This window comes from Ranitomeya variabilis, chromosome 4, assembly GCF_051348905.1.
Source record: "Ranitomeya variabilis isolate aRanVar5 chromosome 4, aRanVar5.hap1, whole genome shotgun sequence".
Classification (NCBI taxonomy): domain Eukaryota; kingdom Metazoa; phylum Chordata; class Amphibia; order Anura; family Dendrobatidae; genus Ranitomeya; species Ranitomeya variabilis.
In genome coordinates this window covers 267,780,163-267,796,056 of record NC_135235.1, presented here as the reverse complement: position 1 = coordinate 267,796,056, position 15,894 = coordinate 267,780,163, and the positions used below count along the sequence as shown (strand labels likewise).

Below are 15,894 nucleotides of genomic sequence, written 5' to 3'. Positions count from 1 at the left end.
AAAGTTTGCAACTCAGAACCACAGACCCGTCCGGTACGGTTGTGTCCTTTCTTGCCTCTCCTGTGATAAGTGACAATGATCAGCTTTGAGCATTAATTTTTTTTGCAAAAAATCGCACCCTTAAAGGGGTTTTTATCAAATTTTTTTTTTTTTCATTTCTCCTTCCGACTTCCTACTTTTTGAGGTTTTGTCTCTAAACATTAACCGTCCGGTCAGCGGCACGGTCACGCCGTCGGTCTGCTCAGCATTGGAGGAGCGGAGACTGGCAAGGTCGAAGTGATTCAGCCAACTTCACAGCAGAGCTGCCGAGTAAACTCTTCTTTCCGAGGAATCCGGCCACCTCCGAAAGACTGCAGAGGTGGCCGATGACCAAGACAACAAGCTGTAAAATAAATATATATATATATATATATATATATATATATATATATATATATATATATATATATATATATATATATAATCCTGCTGTTGGAATTTGTAATGAGATCGGAATTGGAGAGTTTTTTTAGTCTCAAAAAATGAATAAACTTTTTTTTTTTTCTACAAAGTTTTGAAACTTAATTTTTTTTTCCACTTTTTATTGCACTTGTTTGTGTTTTTTTTTTTTTTTTTTTTATAGGCACAATTATTTTTTAAAAATAGTTCCCATAGGTCTAGTTGGATGGGAAGGATGGCTAAGAAAGGGTGGAAAATATTTTCTTAAACTTCCTGTGGCAGTAAGGGGTTAATATCTACACCCCCCTCCTTCTCCCTAGTGCCCTCGATGACTTGTATAGGACATGGCTGTAGTACTCAGGGGAAGGCATTTCCATCGCGTCTGGTCCTGACTGTTGCATAGCGTGAGCGCAATGAACCAGGAGGCTCAGGATGAGCTGCTCTGGACAGAAGGAAGCTGCAATAAAAACGTAAACCATGCGAGTGTGGTCCGTAAGCCGTATACTGGGGGTGGTCCGGTGATGACATGTCATCGTTACATATGTGAGGGGCTTCTGCCGCGCTCCGCCTGCGTTTGTGGCCCCTGGGGGCTGTAATAATTTGCTTTTCCGGCGGGGGGGCATTATTTTCATTATAGACACCATTCTGGACTCTGATAGCATGCATTAGAATATAACCTGCCGATTGCACGCCGTCGGCAACAAACAAACATCATTGTTTCCTATGGAGCAAGGTACAGGTTGCCGGGGAATTTGCTCCGTGGGGGACAGTAATATTTGCTTCTAGTCAGCGCTAAGCAATCTGCCGGCTCAGCCTTCCCATTAGAGGTGGTATGATGTTATTTATCTTCGCCCGCGAGTCACGTAGCCCCCTTATTTTCCTTCTCCAAATATGCCACGGCTGATTTTTTTTTTTTTTATTTATTTATTTTTTTACACTTTTTTTTTTTTTCCCATTTTCTTTAACCCTCTCCCACAGGGTGTGAAATGAATGGACTCCTTCCGTGGACGATCTGCCACCGTTCACACAAAGGAAGCAACATGTTGCCATTTGTTGAATATTGTTTTTTTTTTTTTTTTTTTTTTACTTTTTTTTTTTTTTTTTTTGATTGCTTGTTAACAAGCGCACACCTCGATCCGCGGCCTTGACAGTCCGGAAACGGTAATTGAATGTGACAGGACCACAATGACTCGTTACCGGAGTACATCCTTTTGACATTACTTTCGAACGTGTCACCTTCTCTTGTCAGATCGCCTAATGCGGGATTTTTTATTTTTTTTTAGCCCATTTGTTGTTCACGTGCGCCGATGCCTTTATACTTTAGTTTTGGATCTCGTAGACCTGCGTGTTTGATCGTGGGGTGAGAGGTGGCACGGTGCGTTTTTGATCGTAGGGTGAGAGGTGGTGGTGGGTGGTTTCCCACTGTCTTGTTAGCACTGGAGCAAATCCACCAGATCTGGGGCTGTTTGTGACCGTGTTCTTCATGAGTGAGTGCAGAGGATAGCGGCTCCTAGGCCCATCGGTTTTCTCGTGTTCCATGCCGATGCCATAGACTATACTTTTTGGTTTTTCTCCGTGCGTGAGGTGAGAGTTGGCACAGTGGTGGTAGCTTCAGGTTTCCGTCCGTCCTGTTAGCAGGTACAATCAGACACCAGGGGTCATTCCTGCACATGCTCTCTTTCTATAGACCCCACTGATTAGAGATCAGGGGTCCTAGGCCCATCGTTTTTTTTTCGTTGCCAATGTCATATTCTATATTCTTGGATCTCGTTCTTGTTCCCTTTCGATTGTGTGCTTCTTCTGTCCTGAAGGTAGGAGTTGGCCCGGTGGTGGTGGCTGCTGGTCTCCCGCTGTCTTGTTAGCACTGGAGCAAATATAATCAGACCTGGGGGCCGTTCTCGCCCGCGTTCTCCGTATATATACCCCACTGATGGAAGAATAGGGGCTCCGCAGGGCACGCGGTGCACAGATGGTAAGAACGCTTCCTTCCGTCTAGATTCTAGGAAGATGCTTGGGAGGAATGCCAGAGATTTGTGCGAAGCGCTTCGTAGGCTCAGGAGAAATATCTTATCGCTTTGAGGTCTGCGAGAGATCTTAGGATTGGGCTAAGTCACTTCTCATGCCTGAGATTTGATATTTGTTTGAAGTCAGTAAATAATGCGGCGTTTGTTGTAATGGATGAGCCGAGCCCGTCTTCCTTCTTAACCTTTAGGAGGTATTAAAGATTAGGGAGAAAGTCGGGAGCTTGAAAGCAGCATCGGCGAAATCTGAAGACTGGTCCCTGTGTCTTCTGTGAGAACCAAGCCCATCTGGTTACTGTCAGAAGTAGATATCGTCTGAAGGATTTGGGACGGCAGAAAAAGGCAGGTTCTTAGAATTTACTGAAGAAATTTAAAAAGCCCTGGTCACTTTCAGACTTCCCCACGTGCAACGTATTTTACCAGCCGAGACCCCAAGATATTTCCTAATTGTGCATCATGTCTTTTCTGTTGGTGACTGCAGAGACATTGGTTTATCAAGAATCTCAAATCTCCAACCGGACTGTACACCCACGATTATTTTGTTTTCAGCCGTTCTTCCACAGTTTGGTGACTGTCAGGGAAGTTTTGGATGGAAGTGATCACCTATCCACAGATGCACCCTTGGCGGACCGTCACACACTGATCCAGATCCTGCCGCCTATCCGGTGCACAGGTGATAGCGTCCTGCACCCTGGAATACCCCTTTAGGTGCTCGGTTCCTCACAGGTGGGCCATTCTCAGTTACTCCTAAAGCCCTTCATGTCCATGATTTGTTTGGCAAGTATTGTACAAGCCAGGGCTGTTGAGTCGGTAAGCCAAAGCTCCGACTCCAACTCCTCAAGTTCCATGACTCCGACTCCACCGAAATGGGCTCCGACTCCACAGCCCTGAGTCAGAGCTGTGGAGTCATTAAGCCAAACCTCCTACTCGTCAATTTCCATGACACCTACTCCGACTCCACCAAAATGGACTCCAACTCCACAGCTCTGGTGCAAATGTGGCCACGCTCGGACAGGACACCCTCGGGTCGTGATATCATCGGTCTTGCAACTTTTTCGACACCACACGGTTTTTAAAATGTTTTTAACGGTGTTCTTTAATTTGTTCTTGTATCTTAATGAAGTGTATGTATTTTTTTGCACTTTGTGATCCCGGGCATTTTGCATATACCTGTTCCATAACTGATACTCCGGAAATGGTTGGATTTTCCCAATTGCCGGTAGTCATTAACTGGTCGAGATGGATCAGTTGTGCGGCGGTGATTGCTTTAGTCACGCGTGTGGCTCAGTGGTCAACATTGTCGTTGTGGGGTCCTGGGTTTGAATCTGTCCACACTCCAATAATTAAGAGATGAATTCCTTCTTACCTGTGTTTGTGGGTAAGATGGATTGTGAGCCCCATTGATGTGAGTGGTGTCAATCCAGCTGTGGTGTATGTTGGTGCCATTGCTCTTATGGTCAGTCGTGGAGCTGAAGTATGCAGGACCTCTTACTCCTCTTCCTCCTGACCATTGACCACATTTTCCTTGCAGATCCGGTGTGCTGGCGGGTTATTACAGAGTCTATAAAGTACCCAAGTTTGATGTTCGGAGCTTAGTAATGAGCCATGGCGCTGGCAGTTTGGGCATTTGTGATCACGGTTGTCGTCATTCTCATTAGTGTGGGGATGTCACATCCCTTATGGAAGATTTTGGGAAATATTAATGTGCTGTCCCCCGGGAGAGTACCAGGCGGCATTATGGTGCCAATTACTTTACAAGGGGTTAAAATGTCACATGTTTACAGCAAAATCCACAGTGGAAAAGTCTGGCAGGAACCCCGCCTTCTGTCGCGCGTGGTCCACCGTTGGGACATGTTTACACGTTGTATTTGTTTCCTTTACTATGATTTTCCAAAAATGCAGTAAAAGCAGCAAGTGGGAAATTCATGGGAAAAAAACATTAGGAACCGCCTTATGCGCAAGTCTAAAAATCATCTGTTTCCCACCAAATACAAGATCTCTGCTTGTTGTCAGTGAATGGAAAAATCCTTCTTAGAAGCTGAGCAGCCTTTCTGACTTACATCCCAGCTCACACAGCTGTCGTCAATTCTACCCATATTACTATCTGTATATAAACCCCGTCCGCAGGCCCAGAAGTTGAGCTTGCTTCACACCCGGCAGATGCCAGTTACGTTACATAGCCAGCGGACTCTGGTCACTGCTGTTAACTATTTATGTGCTGCTGTCAACCACTGACATTAGTATGTACATAATCTGCTCGCTGGTCATACACTGACTTCCATCAGCACCCCTCTGTCGCCCCACTTTGCCAAAACTGTGGAATCGTGTTTTCTTTCACTATTTTGCCCTACTTGGAATTTTGTCAGTACATTAAATTTTAATCTAGTGTCATTCAAAACTGCTACTCGTCCCACAAAAGAGTTATACATACATGTTAAAAAAAAAAATCATGGCTCCTCCAAGTAGGGAGAGAAGAAACAAAACAAATGTCTTGGTCCTGATGGTTACCTCTCACCCTGAGAAACCTTGCAATTTTGACCCTGGATACTAGACTTAATATTAGACACCTATTTATTCTATCCAGATGACTCATCAGCATCTCAGCAGTCTCCTAATCACAGACTGGATCAGAACTGTTTTTCATATCACAGCTCTCCTCCTCCTCCTCCCTCCTTTCACAATAGATGTTACAGCTCTCCTCCTCCTCCTCCTCCTCCTTTCACAATAATGATACAGCTCACCACCTCCTCCTTTCACAATAGATGTTACAGCTCCTCCTCCTTTCACAATAGATGTTAAAGCTTACCTCCTCCTCCTCTCACTATCGATGATACAGCTCACCACCTCCTCCTGTACAATGACTGATAACACCTCTATATACAGTAGATAACACAGGATCCACCATCCACAATAGATGTCACAGCTCACCTCCTCCTCCTGTACAATGACTGATAACACCTCTATATACAGCAGATAACACAGGATCCACCATCCACAATAGATGTCACAGCTTACCTCCTCCTCCTGTACAATGGCTGATAACACCTCTATACACAGTAGATAACACAGGATCCACCATTCACAATAGGTGATGTCACAGCTCACCTCCTCCTCCTGTACAATGACTGATAACACCTCTATATACAGTAGATAACACAGGATCCACCATTCACAATAGGTGATGTCACAGTTCACATCCTCCTCCTGTACAGTGACTGATAATCCCTCTATATACAGTAGATAACACAGGATCCACCATCCACAATAGATGTCACAGCTCACCTCCTCCTCCTGTACAATGACTGATAACACCTCTATATACAGCAGATAACACAGGCTCCACCATTCACAGTAGGTGATGTCACAGCTCACCTCCTCCACCTGTACAATGACTGATAACACCTCTATATACAGTAGATAACAAAGGATCCACCATTCACAATAGGTGATATCACAGCTCAACCACCTCCTTGTTCACAATGAACTTTTTTTTATTAGTATGTATTATAAAATCTATAAAAACAAACAAACACAAACAAAAAAACCCCAAACAAACCATATAGCATTCATCCTAAATCCTTGATATAAAGAATAACCTCTTTTCCTTTAAGAGCTACTTTGAATGTTGAACTTGGCAGAGATTTCAGCCTGTTTGCATTGACACATTATTTATTTTATTTATTTTATTCTTTATAATTCTTTTACCTTTCCAGTGCATACACCGTTTGGTATGGCCAGTGTCGCAGCGATTCCTGTGCCATGACGCTGATTGGTGAGCGCTCTCCGCACCGCTCTCTTCCAATAGATCGTTAAAGGCCACTGCAGGCGTTTGGCAGGCGAGCGCTGACAGCAGCTTGTCCCCACTGCTCCGCCTGCGTTCTGCATTCTCTCTGCTTCTGACTTTGTCCTCCAGGGAGGCTTCTCTGCTCCAGGACGGAGGCTTTTTTACTTTTAAATGTTTTTCAAATAAATTACGCACGTAATGAAAGCAGATGAAACACGGCCCAACTTCATGTGATAAAACAAGTCTTATTCTCGTGGTTGGAGCTGTGGTCCCTTCCTCTGTAATCATTGGATCTTTGCAAAAAATGGATATTTTATTTATTTTTGCTGTTTTTTTTTTTCTTTTACTCAGGTTTCCTTATTTGCAACAATTTAGTAAATATTTGTACTTCCCATAAAAATAACAACAATTCTGGAGCATTTTTTTCTTATACCTCTGTTGTGCTGCTCTACTGTCGCTCCCTCCTGCTATAGATAGATACACACACACACACACACACACACACACACACACACACACACACACACACACACACACACACACACACACACACACACACACACACACACACACACACACACGTATGTATGTGCAGCTCTGACAGAAGCAGCCGATGTACGCAACCAGCACGACAGCTCTGGACACTGTATTGAGCATTGTCAGGTCGTTGTACAGGAGGAGGTGAGCTGTGACATCACCTATTGTGAATGGTGGATCCTGTGTTATCTACTGTATATAGAGGTGTTATCAGTCATTGTACAGGAGGAGGAGGTGAGCTGTGACATCACCTATTGTGAATGGTGGATCCTGTGTTATCTACTGTATATAGAGGTGTTATCAGTCATTGTACAGGAGGAGGAGGAGGTGAGCTGTGACATCCCCTATTGTGAATGGTGGATCCTGTGTTATCTACTGTATATAGAGGTTTTATCAGTCATTGTACAGGAGGAGGAGGTGAGCTGTGACATCACCTATTGTGAATGGTGGATCCTGTGTTACCTACTGTATATAGAGGTGTTATCAGTCATTGTACAGGAGGAGGTGAGCTGTGACGTCCCCTATTGTGAATGGTGGATCCTGTGTTATCTACTGTATATAGAGGTGATATCAGTCATTGTACAGGAGGAGGAGGAGGAGGAGGTGAGCTGTGACGTCCCCTATTGTGAATGGTGGATCCTGTGTTATCTACTGTATATAGAGGTGTTATCAGTCATTGTACAGGAGGAGGTGAGCTGTGACATCACCTATTGTGAATGGTGGATCCTGTGTTATCTACTGTATATAGAGGTGTTATCAATTTTTATAAACTCACATATTCTGATGAGTAAACTGCTGAAACCTTTTTTTTTTTCTGAAAGAATGGGAAATAAAAATAAAGAATAAATTAAGCCCAGTGATCACTGTAAAAATTGATTATTTTTAATTGTTTTAAATAAAAAGCTAACACATGTAACACACAAAACTGACTTAACCAATATGTTATTTTACACCAGTAGCTTCCCATTAAGTTCTGGATAAGCCCTGTAAGGATGCGGGAGCAGATACCTGCACATTGTAAACATTAGCGGCCCCTGTTCCCATCCCCCATTATGACACGCAGGATGTAACCCCCTTACATGCGCGTCCTCCTCCCCATACAGGTCTTCTCTGTCCTCTCTTTCCCTTTTGGGTCCATTTTAGATGTGATTTCCCTGTAACGTTTAGTTACAGAAGTTTTCTCGCAGCACCAGATGTTACTTTTGTAGTTTTGTTGCTACTTTGTAAATGTAAAAGTAACTTTTGAAATGAACAGTGGCGGCGGTCGGATGGAAGGATGAGACGTGTGAGATTTCTCTTGGTGTCCGAGCCCCAAGGACGCGGATCCTGGTGAGAAATGAATGAAGCATTATACAGGTCCGGGCCTGTGTAACCAAAACACTGTAACCCAATCTGCCGCACACTGTGCCTGACTGGGGGGGGGGGGGGGGGGCTGGACTGGGGGCCGGTGACGTCGCTAGTGACAGATCTCCTCCGTGTTGTGTGTAGAGAACTAGAGATTGTTACTGTCTGATACTTGATGGATCCCATCCATTCTTCATTGTTCTAGGTTCTGTTATTGAGAAATGAGCCTTCCCTGTACGAGGCCGGCTGCAGCGGAGCCCTGGGTCCTTTGTCTGTGCCACCCGGGACAAGTGGTGCCCTGTCTAATACCAACAAGGGGAAAGATGGCTGAAGGTCAGGCACGCTCCCATATTTTAAAAAGTTGCCAAACTTTGGTGCAACTGTGAGTTACGCAAAATTTTTAGAGATTACAGAGTTTTTGTAATCTAGAATTTTGGTATTTCCTGAATCAGGAGCACGGAGTCGACTGTGCGGGATTGTTATGGGGGCTCTATGGCTGCTCTGGGTGGATGGACCCTATGGTTGCAGCTGCAGTGGGGATCTGAGTACCGCAAAGATTACTCCAGTAATGTATTCCGGTCTCATATAGAAGTATCAACTTCAGGATGCGACATTAATATCAGATTGTGGGTACCAGGAGCCCCCCACAATCAGCGCTTCTCAAAGTAAACCGTGTGTTATGGAGCCAGAACGTCTCAGCTCCGTGCACTCACAGTGGCCACTGTCAGTATTGCGGCTCAGCTCCGTGCACTCACAGTGGCCACTGTCAGTACTGCGGCTCAGCTCCGTGCACTCAATGGCCACTGTCAGTACTGCGGCTCAGCTCCGGGCACTCAGTCGACACAGTCAGTATTGTGGCTCATCTTTGTGCACTCACAGTGGCCGTGGTCAGTATTGTGTGTCACCTCCGTGCACTCCCAGTGGCTGCGGTCAGTACTGCTTCTCAGCTCCGTGCACTCCCAGTGGCCGCTGCCAGTACTGCGGCTCGGCTCCCATTGAAGTGATTGTGATCTCCGTAGCCTGCGGCTGTTTGCATCAGTCCTCCATCAGCTTACACTGCATCTGGAAGAACATAACATCCTTTTTCTTTTTAATATTTTTTTTTCTTACTTGAAACTGAATTCTATGGATGAACCTAACTAGACCAATGTCAATGACTATGGTTTTTTGTTTTTTTTTACTTACCATGATCTGTATAAAAATTATAAAAATAAAAACTTAAATTTGTCCTCTAAGGCTTTTTTTTTTACTCACAATTACTGTCCTTTCAGAAAGATTTTTCAGCAGGCTCCTTATCAGCAGAGGCAGAATTACAACGACTGATATCTCCTCGGTGATGTGAGCGGCCCGATAGTTTTACACTGGTCCGAGTGCAATGCGATGTTTTCTCGCATGGCACTCGCCCGTATTCTACCATAGTGTGACACCGGTCTATCTGAGCCGACCTGCTCCCACGGATCCCAATTCAGATGTGAATTTGCTCACTAAATAGTTACAGCACTTTGCTGAGCAGCAGGTGAAAGCGGCGTCTAAAGGAGCGTGAACTGAAAATTGAAAGAACGCTGCTGCAAAGGAAGCAAAATAAAATGTTACACAAATTGCAACCCTTGGAGAATACTTAAATTGAATAAAAGTTTAATTCTCTTTTTGAGATTCTGAAAGTTCTTGTTTCCAACTGGTTTATTTATATAAAAAGGGCTTTATTTACTTTCCTGGTGTTCGGTGCAGAGTCTCCACTGCTGCTCATGGTGCTTGTTTTTTGTCTGCAGCACTGATGCCACATTGACAACGCTGCAGCCAATCACTGAGCTCAGCAACTTTTCACTATCAACTAGATTTTTCAAACCCCTTTTTTGGGTTTGAACCCCAAACCCCAGTTCTCCAAAGAATATCAATAATCACGGAATGTCATGGATGGACTATGGGGTGCTGAATCCAAACCTTGACCTTTCAGAACTTTTGTTTTCCGTGTTGGTGTCGGACTTTGTCTTCTGACCTCTGATTTCCACTTCCATCTAAATTTAGGAATCTTACGAGGTCCCTCATTTTCAGGCTCTTTTGTGTAGATGTTGGTCTACAGGACGCGCTGTAACGAATACGAAGGCCAAGTAGCAGCTCGCGTTTATTACCGATGAGTTTTCGGAATAAGATTAATGGTCTCGTCCTGGTCTAAACTCGGCTGACGAGATGTTTCCAAGTCGGGGCGGTGTGCAGTCCGGGGTCTGCGAATCATCATGTTCCCCCTATGTGTAAGAGGATCGTTTTACCTTCTGATGATTTAGGTTCAGAACCATCACAATGGTGGGTGGCCGGCTGCTTGAGACTTCCGAGGCCTTTCCAGTGGTTGTGGACCATAACAAATAAGTAGGAGGTAATGGAGTGTGTCTAGGAAAGGCATCTGATCTCTTGATGGTGGCATGCAATTGAGGTGGATTTTAATGCCTGCTCGTTAAATGCTAGTTTGGATGGACTAATTACATTGTTTGTAAAGATACAAGGATCTAAAGGCCATACACACCTGTGACCGTAGGTATCTGCATGGTTTTTGCCACTGCTTTTGGATGAAAGAAAATGTGTACTTTCCTATTACCTTATTATTATATTCCAAGCATCCTGTAATCCTAAAAGGCCACAGAGTAACAGTGCGGCGGTTACAATATTCTCCCCTCCATCTGTATGAACCTGGTGCACTGGGGAACAGAAAAGGGCGAACCCCAAACTGTTCCCACAAAGCCAGAAGCTACAGTGTTCACAATGTCTTGTGCTGAAGTAATACGATTTCTCATCACTGGGACTAAGGGCCCAATACCGACCCCTGAAACAGCCCATAGCATTATCCCCCTCCTCTATCTGTACAGGGGGCACAATGCAGTCAGGGGGTAACATCCTCCTGGAATCACCAAAGCCAGACTCCTCCCTCAGAGAAGTGTGATCCATCGCTGCACAGAACACGTCTCCAGAGTCCAGTGGTGGCGGCTTTACACCACTCCATCTGACGCTCGGCATTGTGCTTGGTGATGTACAGCTGCATGCTCCAACTCCTGACAGGGCGCAGTGTTTGTGCTGATGTTATACCAGAGAAGGTCTGTACTCTGCAGTTATGGGGTCAGCAGAGCGGTTGTTGTGACTTCTGCTCTTTAGCACTCAGAGAACCATGAATTCAGTGATTAAGAGGCGGACCCATAGAATGCATATTCTTTTTCTACTATTGTTGTCACTGGGCCCGGTTGTGCCACCATGCACCATTACTTGAGAGTATTGGATGTCATCAAGCCCCAGCGCATTGGGAGCGAGAAGGGCAAATATGTAGACTTCTGTGTATTGGATCAATCCGATAGGTAAAGACCGATTTTGCCTCTTTGGAGCCACTGAGCGGCTCAATGGTTGAGGGACACTAAAAATGGGGCACGTTGACCAGTTTTAAGTTTGTCTTTCCTCTATCTCTTCGTCTTTTCCTTCACACTTCCTAAATTTATCGTAAGCCCTCTTTAACTTTTTCCCCATCTCTCGTCTTGTCCCGTACTCCGTTATTTTTTCTGATTATGTTCCTTGGGTGCCGGCCTTGCGTCCTTGTGATTTATATAAATTTTTTTTCCTGCTCGCTTTAAGGTGCTGTTTATTTTCATTGTCGGATAAACTGTTGGATTTATGAGTTTGTTCCTGTTTAAGAAATTAACTGAATTTATTAGCGCGAAGCGTGCGGGCTGTAACGGGCGAGTATTTACTGCGCTAGCAAATTGGATGGCTTGTGGCAGCATTATAGATGGTGTCTCGCTCCGGCATATAACCGTCTAGCCTCTATTTAATGAAGGGATGTTCAGAGTTTGGGATAAAACCCCTCCTTAGTTTTGCGTTGCGTAATTACGGAAATTGTGTTCTGATGATCGCAAAAGTTGGGCGGTGATTTAGTAAGTGTTGGAGATTGATTCTCCAGTCTTGACCTGAAATGTGTGGAATAACATGCATCAAGTGTTTCGAGGTCCACTTGCTTCTTCCTCACTTTGTACTGATCCATGACACCTCTTGGGCTGCTCCAGGAGGAGGCATAAATTTGTGCTAGAACTTATGGCAATTCTTTTGTCAAACTCAATCCCTACCTCCATTTGGAGGAACCCTCCTCTTTTCCACTTTGTACACCACAAATGGCTTAATAAATCCCCCTTCCCGTGATGTTTAGAAAAATTCTGATAATTAACAGGAATTATCCATTTTGGACATTTTTTTTTATTCCCAAAGATGAGCCAATCACATGATGTCCTGCTGCTGGAATCGCATTAATCGACAGCAATCTGTCGGAGGTGCTAACAGCGAGTGTTCAGTTTTCCTGCAGTGACCCCACTGGTGAGATTGGGTATAGCAATTTTTATTGCAATTAATGAGTTGTCAACATAACATCTGGTCTTGGCTGCTAGAACATGGTGTTAACTGGACCTCTCCATTAGTTGTAACTCATTTCAAAATAAATGCGTATGGTATACAGTATATACATTGTGAGGGGTTGACTCGCTTGGCTGCTTGCAAAGGTATACTTGGGAACGCCTCTTTAGTTAAATCACCTGCTAGTTTATTAAAACACGGCATAAACCTTAGCGGGGTTGAATAAATTAAACGTGGCCTTTCTGGCCTAGCAGAAAAACAAAGATAAAGTGAAAAAGAATCCATTCCCTGCAGGATTCACCCGCAGATATCACACAATGTCCTCAGCTCCTCCTGGAGCCACGTGGGAGTTCCTCCTCTCCCAAATAACAACAACCTCTTGACTCTCTAGACCAGCTATTTAAGCCAGACCCATATGATGATCATCTGACCGTGACATAATCCCAGGTCCTGTCTGTACACATGCCGGTGTCGGCTCTGCAGGTGGAGATATGGTGAGCACCCTCCCACCCACATAAAACCAGCCCATGTATGCAACTTTAAATTAACCCTCTCAACACGTAGTGTGCTGGAGGAAAAATATTCTGGTTCCACATCACTGATGCCAATATGCGCAGTGACACATATCTCCTCTCATACACTGTGCCAGTGACCCCGTCACTATGTATGGTGTATATATATTAATTATAATATATATATTTTTTATTTTAAAGAACAAAAAAAAGTGCAAAATTAGCGATTTTAGGCTTTCAATTAGTAATTTCTAATGAATAGGACAAGCACTCAGCGCCCGAGGAGACCCATATAGTCACCCCTATCAAAGCTTCTATACCACAAACAGTGGGCACACGACCAGTAAAACATGCCTCACAGTTGGAGACGTACTGGTGTTTGTCCTGTAATACTTAATGCAAAGGTAGACTAGAAGTCTATATTACGTGTGTCATTTGCTTGGAAACATTAGTCTGCGGATTAGATGATTATAATCGGTCTGAGGCAAGCTCGTTCCATGAGCATTGGCGTCAGCAGTCTCGGCGGTAATACACTTTATCCGTACAACCATATCAGGAGCATTTGCTATACACAAAGATTTGCAAGCCATGCACAGAATCAATGTTAAGTAATAGACATAAGAAATCACTATCAATTCACTGGGGTATCTGTAATCAGCATAAATGTGTCCGGTATGAGATTAGCCTCAGACCGTATTGGCTTGGTGCCACTTTTTTTTACGCCATCTCTGGCGAGACGGCCTCGAAGAACTCGTTGGATTGGAAGGCCATTAGGCTTATGAGCAAGATTGTACAAATGATAAAACGATATTTCCAGGGCTTTGCCGGATAATCAAGCTCTGTTGTTATCTCTTTTGCAATGTTTCGTAGAATATTCACTAAATGACTTTCTTCCGTCTACTTTTCTATTGAGCTTAGAAATGGCTACATAGTAGCTGGCGCTCGTGATGAGGCGGAAAAGTTTGGAGTTCAGGAACTTCTTTTAAAGTTTTTATGACTCCTCTAGTTGTCTAAAGGTTGATGAACTACCATCGACAGAATTATCGCATGGTGACTGATTATTATGTAGACGTAGCCATACACTCTTTATTCCCTCTTTCTGGTCTCACAAGTTTACTGAGACACAAAGGAGAATGAATAATCTTTCCTAGAACACTCGTAAACGGAACGTTTGTTCCGAGGACTAAAGTCCAGAATTTTACATATGGACATCTTGGATGATAGTTGGTCATTAGTATATTTCACTTTATGGTCTATCGTTTAGTTGAAGTGGTTCGTGTTGATAATCTTGACATTAGTATATTTCACTTTAAGGTTGATCGTTTTATTTAAAGATGTTAGTGTTGATCATCTTGAAGCTGTGCTTCATGGCCACCTTAAAGTCTCTCGTAGAAAGCTGTTCATCGAGTGCATGTTCAGCTGATAACTTTCTCTGCCAAATCACCTTTGGCTCAACTAAGCCTTCATCTCGAGAGAGGATATAAAGATGGTGACAGGTGCCCCAGGGAGGTTATCTAACATGAGAACTAAAGTATTAAGAATTAGACTTCCAACTTTTTCAGTCCTTCTCTTCCCCGTCATTATCTGACCTCCATACTGTTGGTCAGTAGGTCGGTCCCATTTGTAATGTGTATTGTGGAGGAGGTCCTTTTAGAAAGCTTTTTAATGACTGTTAGGTGGTGGATGTATCCTTCATGCTGCTCTGAGTTTCGATGTTGGGTTAGTTCCATAGGTTGGTTGGATATTGGTGGAATCTTTTCTTCAGAATGTAATATAAGTGATATATTTTATTTTGTTGTGTCTGAGTTTATTGTAACAACTCATCCTCATGTCTTTTTCTTTTTTCTTTCTAGGTAAGTTCGATCTCTTGAAGACTTTATTCCTACATTTGTTGGTTTTGAAGACTTCCAATGGGTAATGTCTAACCAGATTACCGAATTATATATTTACAAGGGTGTTTTCATCTCTAATGGAGGCATTTCGGGTTGTCCCCAATGGTGTACCAGAGTTTTTTCATTCTAGAAGGAAGGTACCTGTGTAAAACCTGTGGTTTCGTGGACTTATTGGTTGGACTGTATTAATTCCATCATACATAGACAGATTTATTGTGTACTTTACAAGAAGGGCTTTCGTTCTCTGGTTTCTAGAGGAGAAACTTCTAAATGGCAGCTGGAGTTCTCCCAAGGATTTATGCACTGACCCTTTTGTCCTCCGTAGATGTAACCCTTTGTGAAGTCCGGTCTATCTCCGCTTGGTAGCATGCCTCGTGCTGTCGAACTGGCGCCTTCTCTGTCTCACCCGCCTGTCAATAACAGGTTGCCTTTGTCGTTATGCGGTGTTTTAGTGGTGCTCTGCTGTCAGTCGTTGTCACGCTGATTGCTAATTGACTGACTGCTCATCTCTGCTCCAGTGATGTCATCTCACCTCTTATCAGCTTTTTCTACTTCGTACCATAGTTCCCGAGCGTATCTTTAACTTATCTGTCATCTCTATCACTTGATGATTGACGTATATGAGGTTAGATCTCAGGTCTATCTACTACAGAAGCTCGTCAAACTTTATCTTCACCCACACGCTTTTGGCATGTGCTGGTGTACCAGCATTGTCATTCATAGAGATTTCTATGACTGTTGTATTAATCGGAATAGGGTTTGCACCAAAGAAAGGACTTGCTGAACAGACCATCCCATTCAGATGGATGGAACGGGTTGGCCAAGGGTCCATAGGAGCCATTTGGTATTGGAAAAGGATTTGCGTAGTGTGTGCCCCAAGCTGGCATTATTTGTAGTGTTCTTTTCTATGGGAATGTATCTGCAGAAAATGACCAGTTGTTTTTGAGATGGAGAGCTAGGATAGTGTAATTCTTTTTATGTAGCAAACA

At 43.8% G+C, this 15,894-nt stretch overlaps 1 protein-coding gene across 10 annotated transcripts in view; it reads left to right on the top strand.

Moving 5' to 3' along the window:
- The window catches only part of CADM1 (cell adhesion molecule 1), a 239,394-nt gene that overhangs the window by 12,908 nt on the left and 210,592 nt on the right, over window positions 1-15,894 (top strand). Inside the window, exon 1 of one of the 10 annotated variants that reach the window (XM_077249836.1) lies at window positions 8,330-8,457. The exons of 8 other annotated variants lie outside the window; for them this stretch is intronic. In XM_077249836.1, coding sequence (XP_077105951.1) covers window positions 8,346-8,457 — 112 coding nt within the window. In that variant the 5' untranslated portion in view covers window positions 8,330-8,345. Of the gene's footprint in view, window positions 1-8,329; window positions 8,458-15,894 lie in introns of those variants that run through there. One more of the 10 variants, XM_077249832.1, reaches the window with a different exon arrangement.